This window comes from Charadrius vociferus, unplaced genomic scaffold (genome assembly GCF_000708025.1).
Source record: "Charadrius vociferus isolate BGI_N301 unplaced genomic scaffold, ASM70802v2 scaffold259, whole genome shotgun sequence".
Taxonomy (NCBI): domain Eukaryota; kingdom Metazoa; phylum Chordata; class Aves; order Charadriiformes; family Charadriidae; genus Charadrius; species Charadrius vociferus.
In genome coordinates, this window is record NW_009661368.1 from 3,174,995 (window position 1) to 3,192,104 (window position 17,110).

General features: G+C 44.1%; 1 protein-coding gene across 1 annotated transcript in view; it reads right to left on the bottom strand.

The window, feature by feature from the left end:
* Positions 1–3,250: 3,250 nt before the first annotated feature.
* Positions 3,251–17,110, bottom strand: part of BMP7 (bone morphogenetic protein 7) — a gene marked incomplete at its 5' end in the record, with an annotated part of 46,560 nt that continues 32,700 nt past the window's right edge. The window contains 5 exons of the mRNA XM_009893503.1: positions 3,251–3,843; positions 5,662–5,772; positions 6,442–6,518; positions 8,359–8,556; positions 13,371–13,519. Coding sequence (XP_009891805.1) covers positions 3,694–3,843; positions 5,662–5,772; positions 6,442–6,518; positions 8,359–8,556; positions 13,371–13,519 — 685 coding nt within the window. The remainder of the gene's footprint in view (positions 3,844–5,661; positions 5,773–6,441; positions 6,519–8,358; positions 8,557–13,370; positions 13,520–17,110) is intronic.

A 17,110-nucleotide genomic window follows, 5' to 3' on the forward strand; every position in this document is an offset into this window, starting at 1 on the left:
GTTGAAGTTAGTGGTAAAGCTTCTGTTGGCTGCAAGACTGGCACTGTAAAGCAGGATGATTTTTCTTTTCTTTTTTTTTCTTTCCCCTCCCCTCGCTGGAACCACCTCTGACTTACACTGGGTCTAAATGCAGAGAATTGGGACCATGCTGAGAAATACCAGAGGGTCCTCCCAAAATTAGTCTAGGCATACAAAAGCCAAGTAGGCATCGGTTTAGGTTGATAAAGGTCTTTCCACTGATGCTTTGCTGGACTTCCCATCGGTGCACAAGGCAAATTTACTTATGAATTTGTAATCGCTTGTGAAAGATGAGAGTTTAACTGCAAAATGCTGATGATTTAAGCTTCTGGATCAGCAAATGCATCTACGTAAACTGGCACAACTCTGCACAGAGTTCAAAGTAAACAAGAACCTCAAAATTGCTGTTATGCCCTGAAGATACAATGTTTAGTTAACACAGGGATTTAGACCTTTTTTTTTTCCTTTTTTTTTTTTTTCAGCTGCCTCCATAGGAATGCGGTGTGGTATCCACAGTAGGAAACCTCATGCCAGCAGCATCTCTGAAATATGCTAAAACAATCTAAATGAGAAAATGTCAGCTTCTTGGCTGATGTTCCTTTGGAGTTCCTCTTTTCCTTTCTTGTGCCTCTATAATTTTATTGGGATGACTAAATCTCTGAACTATGTTAGCAGTAAACAGAACTAATTTACCCCCTGCTTCTTTGAAACAGCTGCTGACAGCTGCACTATAATTCAATCATGGATCTTTGCAGTGCAGTCTGCAAAACATATTCATATTTTTTTGTATTCTTCCTTCTCTGTTGTATTTGGACTGAAGGAGTCGCACCAAATAGCGACATGTGCCGATTTTGCCTGTACATAGAGATTGATCTACATGAAAGCGGAGGCTCAAGATGAAATATTGCCCGGCCAAAAAGGTTCTTTGAATATAGGGAGAATAACCACGCAGATACACAACATTGTTGGGATATCTTTTGTAAAGTTGTAATGATTTATTTTACTAGGTTGTACAAAAGGCTTCTGACAACTGCTCTATGAAAAGAACCAGAAATGTGTATGCATTTTTGCCAACTGTTAATAAATATCTTCTTAAATAAGGAAACAAATGTGTTTAGGAACCGAGAATCATTTTTCCTGGATGTGATTGAAAAGGAATTCAGAGATGGAAATAAATAATTCTTCTTCCACTTGTGACAACTATTTACATAAAAAATGTACAAACAGTGAAGCTGATGTTGAGCCTAGCAACAGAAATCCTGTTAGTATGTTTAAAAAAAACCAAACCCAAACAACTAAAACAAAACAGAAACAATCCCCACATAATATTTAATATATGAATCCTATACAGCAAGATACTGTGGTCCAAGTTAAAAATGCAATACACCAACGCAGTGACCACCAACACTGAAACACCTGCAAGAAATACTAATTCTTGACTACTAAATAGTGGAAGTTTAGGCATGATTAGCTTTTTAACTCTCTAGGCAGCACCTTAACTTCCTTTAGGAGGTTTACAGAAGCATGGTGTATATACGTATACAATGTTAAGAGACACCTCCAACCTGTGCGATTTCAATACCTCACCCTAAATAAGAGGTGCGCTGAGGGCAGTTTTGGCTGTTTATCATAGATGCTCTTGTCTGCAGGCTCCAGGGAGAGACGGTCTGTTGGCTTCAGCTGTGGTCCTGCCATTTGGCTGTCTGTAACTATTTGGCCAAAGTCACACCTTGGGGCAGTTTGGAAGTTTGCTGGAGTCGTGCTTGCAGAGCGTGTGTGCCGCGGCCAGGCTGGTCCTGAAGGTGTTTGAGTCACCGGGGTTGGAAGCTGGGCACATCTGGCAGCGCCGCAACTGCTCACCGAGGCCCTGGTCCAAAACCTGTCCGTGTCATGGAGAGACTTCCACTTTCCCGTGAGCCTAATCCCGCTACTGGGAAAACACCAATTGACTTAAGATCAGAATTAGACCATCAGAAACAAGTTCCCAATTTATTTCATAGACAGTAACTTTTTTTCTTCCTTTGCTTATTCTTTTTAAAGCAAGGCATCTGGTCTGGATTTGATCTGTGACTTAAAGGAAGAAGAGCAGTGACTGATTTCCAGAATCGGGCGGTTGCGTTCATTTATCTTCCTTCTCTAACTCTCCTCTAAGGCAAGATGTGGAGCCAAGTTCCCACTGCGGCTGCATCGCCCTGTCCGCTCATTGCGCAGAGAGAACCATCTTCAGGGATTTATTATGTTCTGGACTCATCTGTTGGAGGTTAAGTTTTTTGAAGTTTGGAGATTTAGAGCTGGGTGTGCTGAGGACCTGGTGTTTTATTGGGCATTATTTTCTTTTTTATCTCCCTGCTGAAATTTATGCCAATCCTACTCCGGTAATCGCAACGTGTGCCAAAGTGTTGAATCAGATTGCGATTGGTTACTGCTACTTTGTATTCTTATCCACAACAACTTTAAATGAGTTTTAATTACATAAGCGTGATGTTTGTGTAACCTGTGACTTTAAAAGAAGGAAAAAGAAAAGCCTTGAGGGGATGTTTTCTTGCTCCTGGTTCCTGTTTGTTGCTGTGGCTCTTGAAAGGGAATTATTTTTTTATTTTTTTTTAAAAAAGTGAAGCTAATAACAGAGCAGGGGTTTTATGGTAAACGCTGACTCTGGGAAGCGAGGTTTCCTAGCTTGTTTCTAGCTGAATCTGTGTGGTGCTGGGGGTCTGTCCCAGCTTACGGCACCTTCTGCGCTTGAGCCTCCACATTTCTGCAAAAGCGTTGGGACTTGTTCTGTCAGTGAAGTCAATGGACATTTTCCAAACAGGAGCAGGATCTTCAGCTGGCTTTCACAACGCCGTAGCTGCTTGGGATACCCAGCTAGATGTTAGGTTTGATCCCTGTTTCTTAACGTTCTGCTGCTTTCTTGTTTCAAGTTCATAGCAAATTCAAATTCTTTCTGGTTTCAAGAGGGAATTTCTTTCCCTGTTGACAAAAAAAGTATACCCCAAAAGTCTTGTTCTTTGGAAGTATTTTCTTCAGTTATTTTTCTTGCCAATTAGGTTTGCTTTTTTTCCTTAGACTAATCTGTCCTTTGAAGATGCGTCAATCCAGATACAGCTTTTGCTACTGTAGTTTAAAACTGAAAGTTGCATGTAATTGATCTTTGCTTTTGCTTATGAAATTGAAGCAAACGAGGGATGGAGGTAATAATTCTCTAACAAAATACCTGTTCACTCCAGGTATATTTTGTTCACTTATTTTATTGCAAACTGTATTACAGGAACTACACATGCTTATTAGTCACAGCACATTCTCACCTTGGATAGATTATTATTTTTTAACTCACAGTCAACACTAGTGAGTTTGCAATCTTCAGAAAGACTTATTTGTAAAAGTATGTATTGTAGGAGCCAATTTTGTAGGCAGATTTGGTTTTAAATGGTTTCTCTGGCTTGTTTCAGTTTACAAGCTCATTGTCTGTAATAAACTAAAACAAAATGTGTTCAAATGCCACTTAGATCCAGAAACTGTTCCATTGTCTGAACTTTCAGAAGCCCAGTCCTAAAAACTGTTTGGGATTTTTTAAAACCCATTGCTGGAGTGCTAACCTTTTCCCCTCCCCCATATAGCCATACAAAACCAGTCTTTACAAATAACTTTTTTTTTTTTTTTGTCTTTCCTACCGATCTAATGACAGCCACATGCTCGTACCACCATGTTCCTGTATTTTTTTAAGATAACATTGGAGCTGTCATCAAAATAGAGCACTGAGATGGCATTCAGTTGTGTTGGAGCACAGCAGGGTTTCGGCACAGTCTCTGGGTTTATAAAGTGAACCTGGGGAACGAAAGTAGATGTATGTTAAGATTTACTTTTCCCTTTTCCTCCCCCGTATTTTTCTTTCCCAGGCAACCTTCTGTCTGTCCCATCCACTCACTCAGACATGTTTTGAACACCTGGCTTTGTGTACAAATGTCTTGAGATGTCCCCTGCCTGTACGGAGGCTGACGCACGCACCCAAGTCAGATCTAGTTGGAAATCTTTCAGTGAGGCAGGTTTTCATTAGAAAACCCCCATTTGTCAGAGCCGTCAGTGTTCTGCAGAAGTGTACCAGTTACGATAAACTCTGTGGGATGTGCAGGCGAGGTTTTGTGAGAAACCCCGTGAGGCCGGGGTGGGGGCCCGGTCCCCGCGGCTGGCAGCACCGGGACCCAGCCGGGGCCAAGGGCTCTCGGTCCCCTGTGCTCCCTGCTGCGGGACCTCTGAGGAGAGAGGGGGAAAAAGCAATCTACCAGGAAAAAACCATGCAGATATTTCGTCCCTTGGAAATGTAGACGCTTCTAGTTTCCTTAATACTCTTTGCAATGTTGTTCTTAGATGTGCACAGGACATGGGATGTAGATGAAAGTCACAGAATCACAGGATGGTCAGGGTTGGAAAGGACCTCTGGAGATCATCTAGTCCAACCCCCCCGCCAGAGCAGGGTCACCTACAACAGGTTGCACGGGACGGTGTCCAGGTGGGTTTGGAATGTCTCCAGAGTGGGAGACTCTACCACCTCTCTGGGCAGCCTGTGCCAGTGCTCCACTACCCTCAAAGTAAAGAAGTTCCTCCTCATGTTAAGGTGGAACTTCCTCTGTTCAAGTTTGTGCCTATTACCCCTCGTCCTATCACTGGGCACCACTGAAAAAAGACTGCTCCCATCCCCCTGGCACCCTCCCTTTAAGTATTTGTAAGCATTAATAAGATCCCCCCTCGATCTTCTTTTCTCTAGACTAAAGAGACCAAAGTCCCTCAGCCTTTCCTCAATATGAGAGATGTTCTAATCCCCTAATCATCTTTGTAGCCCTTTGCTGGACCCTCTCTAGCAGATCCCTGTCTTTCTTGAACTGGGGAGCCCAGAACTGGACACAAAGAAGGTGGAGTGAGCCTCCTTGTGCCCTGCCCATGTGTGCAGGGAGCCTGGGCTGGACCTGAGCTGGGAAGGGGAGGGCATCCAGGCAGGTCAGCTGAGGGTGCTGCACAGCCGGGGTACTCGGAAACTAGTGTGTCTTCCGGCCCATGCCAAGAGCTGGGGTGCGTTGGCTTTGGTGACACAGCTGGGGCTGGGTGGCCCCCGGCCAACAGTCTCCCTGCGCACAGGCGCCGTGTCATGAGGACACGCCAGCTCGGGGCTCCCATCTGGACATCTTTGCACAACAATTTCATAACACAAATACACCCACAGAGCAGCTGGGCTGTGTAATTTTGAGATTCACTGACCCCTTCCTCAGTCTGCCCCCAAATCCGCTTTTGGCGGCAGCCCACAGTGGGTCCGTATGGAGTTTTTTCCAAGAGATGCTGACAGTGGGTCTCACATCCCGCTCTTTCCTTCCCGTGCGGTGGGACTACCACCATTAAGATGTCTATCACAGGGCCCTTTGAAACTACAGAGAGCATGTCAATGCTTGCAGCAAAGACAGGGTAATTCCTAGCCAACTATTAATTCAGGCCACTTGGCGAGACATGTTTAGCCAGATGCTGCAGGCATCTTGATGAGCTAATGCAGACCTTCCTTCCCTTGCTAGCTTAGGGATTTTTTCTTTTCTGTAGAAACTTATTTCTGAGTAGCATCTATCAGAAATAACTCTGTACTGGGAGCTACAGGGCACCTACCAGTGTCTGCACAATGGCATGGTTTGTAGCATTCATGTACGAATTCAACGGGAAAGCACATTCTCCTTCACAGTAATATGCAGCATAGCCCTCCGGAGCGATGATCCAGTCCTTGATTAAATTGAAGATGTTAGATTGTGGGGAAAAGACAGAAATACGGTGCAGTGAAACAAAACATAGAACAGCATATAAATCTAACAATTCATACATCTACATACAATTACAGTACCCAGCAAAATAAAAATCTGGTACTCTGGCTTTTTTAATGCTATCTTAGACACCTCTTAAGCATCTGCTTTTCCTGGAGGGACACATCCCACTTTGCAAACATGCCCAGGACGTAGCTGGGTTTAGTTGTTTATCCATTCAGTAGCATCCTCCTGGCTGTGGATCACTTCACCCGTCGCTGAAATGCAGGTACGAGCTTTCAGAAATGAAAAATGTCTTTAACCAGGTATAAAAGAATCGACAGATGAAAATGGAGAGCCGTATGTGCATTCAGCACTGCCAGAGGAAATTCAGGGGACCACCGTTTCTCAAAAGGACCTAAGTGTGTAGAGTTTCTAGCCAGTCTCCTGCTAAATATTTGTGTACCCTAACTTTGCAGAAGCACTCCTTCACCTTTATGAAGCACTTCATAAAGGCAATATACAATTTTTCCCCCAGGGATAAAAAAAAAATAAAAAATAATCCAGTTATTGGCTTGTTTTCACTATTGCAGCTCAATAAGTGATGCGCAAAGGCACCCCACCGCACAGCACGGTCACGCACAGCCCTTACCTGCCACCCCAGGTCCCTGAAGCTGACGTAGAGCTCGTGCTTCTTGCAGGCTTGTCGCTGGTCGCTGCTGCTGTTCTCTGCAGGGGGGCAAAGGGGGTCGGTAAGGCTGGGCCGCCCCGGTGGCCCCAGCAATGCCCCAACCGGGAGTGAGGCATCACTGCTCATCTGCTGCACTTGTGGCTTTTTTTTTGGTTTGTTTTTAGAATGTTCCCAGTTTTAGTCGTAAAATAAGTACTGGGTTCAATAAATATGAAAAGCCCCTCTGGCCTTTTGTGCAAATCCAAAAAAAGCCTGGGAAAATAGCTTTTTTTCTTTGTTTTTTTTTCCTGGGCTTCCTTTTACCTCATATGAGCAAGAAAAGCAGATTTCTGATTATTGCCTATGATGTAAAATGAGAACCTGTGAAAGGAGTGATAGGGGAAGGCAGCATTTACCTATTTTCTAAATTTCTAACTGTCTTTGAATCACCTGCATTACTGGTGATAGTTGCACCTTTGGGCCTACAAAGGCAACGTATGACATGAAGATAATGCGGAATCTGTTCCTCTGTCCAGTGCAGCTCGATCCAGATTACAGAGTTGTGACAATGCTGAAGCCAAAGAACAAAGCACGAGTCTGAATCGTGGATCTGAACAACCATGACTGTCCATGCAGTTTTGAAGCTGTGTCCATCCTGGACGCACAGCCTGAGCTGGGCGCCCAAGCAGAAGTACCAGAAAATATTTTTCAACTCTTGTTGTTGGAAAATAACTCACCATGGGGTCCCCAGGCTGGAGGCAGGACAGTGATTACAGGGGCTTTCCTAACCTGCTCGCAGAAGTAAGAAATTCTTTTGTCCACGTACTTGAAAAATTGAATTGATACATCGAATAGATCATACCAATGCACAGCTAAACTGCAGACCAGCTGTGCTTGGGGAACTGCAAAACCCACAGCTCAGAGGCATAAGCCATGGAAAATCATTTTAAGAAACTCTAGGATTTTGGGTGAGACGTGCAGAAATACATGTATGTGGGCAGGTGAGAGAAGGCACACCTCTCACCAGGGCTGCAGAAAAACATCATTAATTCTAGGACAGGAATGACCCAATTAAATATTGGGAAGCTGCAGCAAGACTGATGGGAGAGAGTTCTCCCATAGCCTTGTAGGTAACCCCAAGCAACCCAAGGTGAAGGTGAGTCGTGTAAGACGATATTGTGCCCTACGTTGTTCTTTTCCTTTCACCTCTTGCAAGCTCTGCTTCCATTCCGTGAAGCACTTGTGGCAATAGAGCTGGAATTTGCCACTGCCCTCAGCGGAGCTGGCCCCACGCTGCGGTTCCTGCTGGGAAGGTCACCAAGGGCCCGTTATTCTGAGGTATCTCGTAATTAAGCCACGTTTCTATTTCAAATGCCTGATGGAATTTTCTTCCATATTAGGAAGCACAGCTCCCCCCAGAATAGCTGCGGTTATCCAGAGCAACGAATGGGTTTTCCTCTTCCACGCAAAACTTTTGGGACTACTAAACTTTTTGGGGGCTAAACTTAAAATCACAAACTCTGAAAATCTACAGTATTTTGATTCAGATCCACTGAAATATATTATTGTTTCAGTCACTTACTCATCGGTTTGATGTAATTGTCTTACATTTCATAATAAGAATTTATTTCATGTGGGAGAAAAGGAGATTTTCTTTTTTTTTTTTTTGTTTCTTATATTGGATTAAGAAATCCCTCAGTTTAACATTGTTTCAAAGAAACATTTTTGAATAATCCCTAATCTCAAGTAGTTTCAAACCAGCGAGAGAACACTAGTGGTAGACCAAGGAGACAACAAACAGGCTGAGTATGGGGGAAACCGTTCCCGTCTGGTGTCAAGTCCAGCAGACAGACCATTATCCCACACCCAGAAATACGGACTAAGCAACCCACGCTGTACCTGCAATGTTCGACACCCGGAAAGCTTCCTGGTTCTTTGGTGTTTTTGATCGATTCTGGCTCCTTTGCTTCCCTCCTGTGGAGCGAATACTGCGGAGATGGACCTCGGTGGCTTTGAAGAAGGCTACTGTGAAGGGCTGCTTGTTCTGCGGGCCGTGCCTTCCGATAAGACCCGCCAGTTTGGGATTGATGCTTTGCCCTTAATGACAGAACGGACTGATAAGAGGGCGGGCAGTAACTTTGCATTTTCAGCAGACACAGTAAGGATAAGGAGAGCTGCTCTCTGGCTGGTAAGGGTGGTTCCTAGGCACGTCTGGATGCGTCGATCCACCAAGGGCCTGGACTTAATCGGCAAAGCTGCTTCGGACCAGAGCAGCTCAGCACAGCTAACTTCATTTTATATCTGCGTGTAAAAGTTACATAAAATAGCCCTACCTATAATTATTTTACCCTAAATCCACTTAGCATTAACTTTTCCTGCATTCTTTAGAGGGGTTTCTTTAAGTTCACCAACCTATAATTTGAAGTGATCCTATAAAAGGAACCATAAAACTCAGCCCATAGGAACACTAAATTCCCACTGGAAGGTTATTAACTTAAAATGAAAATGCCTTGTATGAAACATTGACAGAGTTCCAGATACACTGTAGCTGAGAGAAATAAATAGTTCAGATGTTAAAAGACGTTTTGCTTATTGGTGTATCTCAGCACTACCAGACCTGATAACTTTGTTGCAAAACTGTTGATTACCATTCATGCTTCCTTCATACTGGGCTTTTAAAATAACTTGATTTTTACTAAAAGATGATAAACTGGTTTCTCTGTAGAATTAAAACAATTATCTACAAAAGGTGCAAGGAGGTGGTGGCAGTGGGAAATGTAACACTTCTCCCTTTTGCCTCCAAAGGATGTCTGGGTGCTGTTGTGAAGTGCAAGGGCGATATCCAGGATTATTCCGTTCCCAGCTACTAAGCGCTCCTGCTAAGTCAAAGTTATGTTAATGGCTTTGGTGAGCCTTTTGCTAAGGACAGAGCTGGGTCTTGTCAGCAGCAAGGCAAATATGCCAAAGGACGGCTGGCGCTTTCCTAGAGAAGCCCTGAGAGGCAGCCTGGCCGGGGAGAGCAGGTGATGGGCTCCACAGCCCGCGGGCAAAAATGTCCTTATCTTACTAGTTTCTGACTACCGTGTGAATTGAAGTATTTCTAGGTAATGTTCTATAACTGCTGTTTTTAAGATGAAAAAAGTAAATACCACGGCTTATAAATTATTGGCTTTAAGGGATTGTTTCCATCTTAGCTCTTGCACGTGGCTAAAAGACTGGTAAATGTGACAGACCCAGAAAAAAGGGGGCTGTGGTCAAAGCTCGAGGCCAAGAAACGGACCGGCCTAGGCTGGAGTCCACTCTCTACTTTCCCAAAAGCGTGCAGCTCAGCGGGTAAGCCCCAACCTGCAGCACATGGGATTTGTGGAGAGGACTGGCTCAAGAGGTGTGTTAGCGGGAGCGTGGCAGCAGCAGGGCTGCCCGTGGCCAGGTCCCGTGGCACGCCGGCTGCGGAGGAGCGGGCTCAGGCCTTGCAAACTAGGTAATAAAGCAAAACCGACCTCAGGATACCAGGAAAGCTCGGTCAAAAAGAGCAAGTACAAACCCTCGTGTACGTAGATTTATATGTGGACACACATCAACAGCTCCTTCACCTTCTGCTTAAGCTCCTTTCCAGAAACTTGTCCAAACAGTTTTCATTTTAAACATTTGAGGCTGAGCCCACAAGTGCTTAAGCAAGTAGCTAATGCTAAATATATAAGTAGTTCCACTTGTGCTCAGGCTTTGCCAGATCGAAGCCTTATTTCCTGAAAACAAGCTCAGCTGCAGGAGTTAGAGCTCACTGAACACTGCTCCTACGGCTTGTCCTGCCCCTTCAAAGCAGCCTCTCTGCTTCCCAAAGCTGTTTGAACTAGCAAAGACATCTATGGCTGTGGTTTGTCCACTGTAAATTATTTTAACCTCTACCATGTCTCTAGAGAGTAGGTCAGCAGTACGCTGCGAGGGCACCCAGCTTCACGCCCATATGTTTAATGGATTTGCGTTAGCACAGCAATTTGACCAAGGAGTTCCTCATTTAACACCAACGTGTCGTGTTCAAGACCAGAATGGTGGCAATGTTTCCTTAGGGGGGGGAAAGGCATGCAATGCTCTGTATGCAAAGTAGTGTATTTCTTTTTAATAAAGATGAGAAAAATCCACTTTCTAGCTTTCCGATGCATCCAGAAAGCAAGGTTAAACACAAGGACACACGTTTAGTCCCCGTTAGACAATGATAAACCTCTCCCAAAAGAACTAATGTTGTGCTCTGGAACCAGAGGGCATGGCTTTATCTGCTTTTATGAAGCTGCTTTTTTAATACTGTCAAAAATGGGCTCTTTAGTAATAAACTAAGTAAAGCTAAGTGGGCAGCTGCTGTTCTCACGTGCTGGTGCCGAGCAAGGCGTTTCGGGTGCCGGGGGAGAGCTAGCTGAAGGCTACTGAGTCACTCGAATGTTTCTTTTGCTGGGTGCTTGAGCTGATCCCCATTTTATAAGAGTAAACAAACACCCTTTGATTCCACCCTAGTTATACACGTTGATAGACTTATTTGGCAAGATCATAAAGAACGACAAAGATCACTTTAATTTCTTTTGGATAATTTCATCTGGACAGTGCTTATGATGTCAGAATTTTTTTTACATAGGCTGTGTTGGCTTCATGGTTAGAGCTCTCTATATGTAACGACAGTTGCAAAGAGAAGTTTGGGATTATTTTTTTTTCCAATTCACTTAAAGCTTTGGGGGTTGCCCAAGCATATGGTGTTGCAGCAAAATCCCGCTGTGTTTGCAGCATATGATTTTCATATGAAGTCCAGGTGTAAAAGCAGCTTTCTTGTTAGCACACACAGTTGGTCTAAGTCCAAAATGAAACTTGGGGAGCAAGGAAGGACATGTTCTTGCCATTCAAAATAGAAAGAAAAATTCACGTGTATGGTACAGAATTGCGAGTGCAAAGGTGTGCTGCCAGGGGACGTGGTTACAGAAGACAAGCAGACAATCGGCTCCTGTATCTGTGTATTTACTTTTTAAACACTGCAGTTGGCTTTTCTGACTTCAATGACAGGCTGATTAAAGTATTTTGTTAGTCTATTTTGAGAAAGTAGCAAGTCACTTGGTGTATAATTTCAACCCTTTACAGACTCAGCTAGATTTTTCAGGAGCATAAAAAGAAATTAGATTCCGAATTTTCATTGAGTTGAATAACAGATGAGAATGCACTTATCACTGAACCTGGGAACTTCTGCCTTTGAAAGCTCTGTCTGTGACAGATCTGGCTGTGTGCTTTTAAGGGACCACTCCTGATTTCTCCAGCAGAGCAGAGAGAGTTACTGCGTGTGCAGTGTCCCAGCAACGATCCTGAAAAGTCTCCGTTGAAATCTGTAACATATTCATAAATTATCTGCCTTCCTCCTTAATGCTGAAAAACAGGATTGACTTTTGCTGTAAAATCACTGGGTGAGGATGGGGGAGAACAGAGTGATAAGACTTTATCGGTAGAAGAGTGTGAGTGTGACACTGTAGTATCTATAGCGTTTGGAGATGTTAAGCCTATTTCCAGCTATCACTTTTCTGTGGACTCTGGGCTGGGGCTTGATGGTTTTCCTATACATGAACCACAATTGAACGAATGTGCTGTGATTGTGGATGCAACTCCTGCACTTCCAGGTATTTCCTTTAGGAGGCAAACTGGAAACTAAAAACAAGGACAAGTGTTTGAAAACAGGTTAAGCTTGTCTTGGCTGTTAACTTGCCTTACTGTTTTAGCTTTAAGAGTTAATCTTAACTTGTAAATCAGGTTGAATTTGAATCTTTATACAAAGATGGCAAAAGTCATCTGTCATTGGGGTGGGGACTCATAACTTCCATGGTGAAGCTCCTGCTTTGTATCTGTGTTTGGGTTTCTGCATTCATAGATCATTCAGAAAGGGCAGGTTAAAACAAACCTGTGCACCTCTCTGGCTGCAGGTCTCACGTCAGTAAAATCTCCCTTTCACGTAAATGACTCTCTGCAGGTTGCCTGTTTCAAAACTGCTTTGCACAGTCTTTATGCAAAATACTGCTTACTGGAAACATTCAGACTGTTGCATAAAAACCAATAGTGAGTGATATAGATGCATATCTGGAGAATGAAAGTATGTCCTTAGATAACTACATTCCGAGTATTTGTAATAATCTTGAGCTGGGGCTGTGGGGCAGCCAGGCAGTTCCAGATAGTCCCAGGTCCTGGGAACCCTCCAGAAGATCCAGGATACTTTGGTTTCCTTGCACAAGTCTCCAAGCGAACATCAGGAATCTTAACTTTAAGACAAAGCAGCATGACTTTTTAGTTAAGGACTGGTTAGGAAAATTCCCTGCCTGATTCTAAACACACCCTTTCTGGAGATGTTTCAGAGCCAGGTCTTCCCACCCATTCCCAAACCTCACAGGTTTATACCGTAAGCACGCTGTGGACCATGGAGCCCAGACCAGGCATAAAAAGTTAACTACTCATTTCTACTGCCACAAAAGAAATTAAAATGATTCCTAGCTGTTTTCTGAAATTGAAAGGACTTTTGTGCCAATTAACACCAGCCTTCTACATCGCTCAGTTGTGTCTTTTCACACATAGCAAAGTTTCTTCCTTTCTCTTTGACTGGATTGTGCTACCTGCAAATCAGCCAGCAGCACAGAAATACCAGTACAGGGATGTGTACACAGCTAATACCGAAATGACTGCAGACAGGTTACCAATCTGTTAAAACATTTGAGTATATCCTTAACCTGAAATATGTCTATGGATTATTTTTATTATTATTAACGACTATTATTTGTATCTTTGGCAAATTCAGGAAGAACATGCTTAAGAAATCCTATTCAAAGGAAAGGGTACTGAATGCTTAAGGCTTCCCCTGGCTGGGAACTGGGGACTCGCTGATTGTGTCCGACACTCACCATCGATGCCTTCCACGGAGAGCTGCAGGCCAAGGTTGTGTTGGGGATTCACCACCCAGTGATTACTGGTTGCAGTAATGTCAAACACCAGCCACCCTTCTTCTGCAGCCCAGATTGTTCGAGAGTCAAGCAGGAACAAATCTGAATCCCTGAAAAAAAAAGAAGCGTAATTCTCAGTTTCCCGGGCTTTCCGCTGGAGCCCACAGACACTCACAGCCGCGCTTTAAGCAGCACACTCGGTCGGCCTTCCAGCAGCAGGCAGGTTATGCCGGCGCAGGGCTGGCGTGCTTTCCCCGCTAATCGCCTTCAGATGAACCGCTTTTCTTCTCTTTAAAATAGCGAGGATGGGTTGAAGCAGAGTTGAGGTGGTTTTGGGTTACTTTGCCGTTACAGTTAACCTTAGAGCTGCTGATGCAACTTCAGAAAAAAAACACTTGCCAGGCACAGATTTGCAAAATTACTGTTTGCATACGTGAACTTGGTAATTGGGCAGACAATGCAGCTCATTATCCTTTCCATACATAATTTCCTGACGTTTATGCATAATTGTAGCATTGGTGCAAGTCAGCTGGAACACTGGTATGCATTCATTAACATATGTAATGGGTTTTTTAATTTGTTCGTCTGAGGTTACAGGTAATTGATTGAGGCAATAACCTTCTGCACAGTCACAGCTCTGGATTACTTTGGGTGGCAATTTTCTTTCTATTTGTTGCTTGAATTTTTTAAAGGCCACTGCTGGGTTATCCTGGTTGAAGAACTAATACCAGAAAATGAGAAGGATCAGCAATAGAGAGGATTTCATGCATTTGAAAAGGGTGAAATCATTATGGATTTACAAAACATTTCCCGGCAAATTTCTGTAAAGTGAAAATTTGAAAAAACACAGGTTCTGTAAAGGAAGGAATCTTCTCTTATCAGAAATTAAGACAGACATAAAACTTGGATGGAAATAGTGAAAAAAATTGGATAGTGGTGCAGTTCCTTTATAAAAACATCTTTACAAGAACAAAGAAACACAGTGGAAGTGTCTAGACAAGTCCCATAAGAGCTGGTTTTGTACTTACAGTGCACAAACATGATAACTTGTTTAAGTGTAATTACATCCTTTTGAATGAAGAAATATCCTTGGAAAAGCCTTTAATCATGTCCTCAAAGCTTAAAGAAGGCCTTATTAATTTTGTCACTATTGATTTGTCAGTGCAAATATATGTATTTAACTTAGTTTACACAGTGCCTCTTGTTTGCTTGAAATATCAAGTGATCAAAAATGAAGCTGAGAAGTGCTGTCGGCACAGAGGCTTTTGTCTCGTAGCTTTTAGTGATTCTTTTCCCTGTGAGATACCAGGAAATTAGAGGCTTTTGTCCCACACAGCTGATTCAAAACAGAAATGGAGTTTTACTGCAGTGTTTTTACTATCTAGCTTTCCTTTCAACCTTTGTGGGCCAGGGCGTGTAGGAGATGATGGCTTTCCTCTGTGAGCTAATGGATGTCACCGCCTCTGGCTCTGTGCTGGCTTACATGAAGCTAAACTTCTGAAATGTGCTCACGTGCTCTACGGGAACTAATCGCCCAGCGTGCGTAAGAGGATTCTGTCGTTTCCTCACCAATGCACGATACCTTTGGACACCACGCAGCTGAATATGTGGATCCGGCCAATGCTGCTGAGGGTGCGATCAGTGCTGTATGTGGCAGCCTGAGGGACAGCAGTGGCTTTCTGTGTCAGCTCAATTCAGAAAGAAGAGGCAAGGTCTGATGCTTGCAAGACATGTTTTGCAGGCGCGGGAGAATGCCAGGAGGATGGGACCAGTCTTTTTTCAGTGGTGCCCAGTGATGGGACAAGAGGTGATGGGCACAAACTTGAACACAGGAAGTTCCATCTAAACATGAGGAGGAGCTTCTTTCCTTTGAGGGTGGCAGAGCACTGGCACAGGCTGCCCAGAGAGGTTGAGGGGTCTCTGACACCGGAGACGTTCCAAACCCTCCTGGACGCCGTCCTGTACAACTGCTGTAGGTGACCCTGCTCTGGCAGGGCGTTGGACTAGATGATCTCCAGAGGTCCTTTCCAACCCTGACCATTCTGTGATTATAACAATTGTAATTCCTCCCTTTTCCCAGCGTGTTCCTGCTATGGAGGAAGGCACGGGAGAGGGAGTTTTGCTTTCTTTTAAACAAAGCTTTGGTTTGTGGAAGAAGCCCTACATGAGGATTGAACTTGTTGCAACACTTTGTCGCTAATGCATAGGGGATCCTATGGGGAGTATTTCGGCGGATGTTTGGACAGCCAAAGTGGGTGGCTCAGGAAGGGGCTGTGGTGCAGCAATGGAGAGCCTCAACCCAGGTGTTGGGAGCTGCTCTCCGGAGCTCCCAAAGTCAGCTTTGCTGGGTGCACCTAGGGCAACTGGAGAGAAACAGTACAGATAACGCCCTCCCTCCACATGAGTTACAGGAATGTCAGATGCTTGAACCCTAACCGGGGGACAAATTTCCTGGGGTTTCATCCCCACCCAGAAGCAATGGCCCTGTTGTGTCCCACTGTGCATGACGCAGCTGCATGGACACCTCCCGCCCTTCCCTGTTTACAACACACTGAACAAAACGCATCCCAGAGGAGCCGGGGACGAGGGAGTAGTACGGATTGGCCCGTTCCAATGGCTGACTCCAAGTTTCCAGAAGTAAAGGGTTTGTATATTCACATACTGCATCATTTAAGCATGGCCCCTGACTGGAACTCATGATTCACACAAAGTTCAGTTAATAGGGACTTGGCTTGCTTGGGTTTTCTCCCTTGTAGTTTGCAGGTTGAAGATAATAACAATAATGATAACATTTTTTGTTTTTAGCTACTGCTCGACTGCAGTATTATTACTCAGAAAAACCAGCCTTTAAGCTTCCCATGCTGACGTGATGCAATCAGGGTAACCAGACAACATGAGGCATCAAGTACCAGGGTGAGTCAGTCTGGGAAATTGTATAATGCGTTTGTTTTCCTGTAGTTACAGCAATGTGCAAACAATAGGCCTGGAGGGGAAGCCCGAAGTGAGAGATCAAAGGGACCCACTAAAGGGAAATGTCCTTCCCACACACACTTGGAACATTTGGACCCAAAAAGGCCCCATGTCAGATGCTCTGGAGAAGTTCAAGCACTCCTGGATTAGCACTTTCCACTCTGGCCCACCAGCAGCAGCCAGGGATGGGATGCAAAACCTGACTGGTGTTGCAGGCAGAGGCTCCTGAGATTGTAGTGCCTGTTCTGATGAAAAGAAACATCTTGTTCTTCTTTTAAAAAGAACAACTCCCTTTAAGTTAAATGCCCTGCTCTCCAAAGACTCATGGCAAACAGCGTTAAATCACTAGCTAACAGACAGCAAGCCCTTTAGACATCATAGTTGGACAAGACATAATAAACATGGCAAAGGAATGTTATTCTGCTTAGACTTAAACAAAATTTGCTCTGAGGGCTCCTGTCTAATGAGTTGTCATATGAGATAGTGCTAGTTAAGTCTAACTAATGTGGCTGGTTTGGGTTTTAGGTTTGAGATAAAGATCTAAGCACAAAGGAAAAAGGTTTCTCGTGCACATCTTGCCCTCTGCTACCTTACCTACCAACTGTACACACATTTAGAGCATTCTTGGAGCAATGTGAATAATGGCTCTGCAACCAGGAGGCAGAAAAGCATGTTGGTTCCTTGGCCCTGCGTTCAGTCCCTTCATTTGAGAACTTCAGAATGTGTGAGAA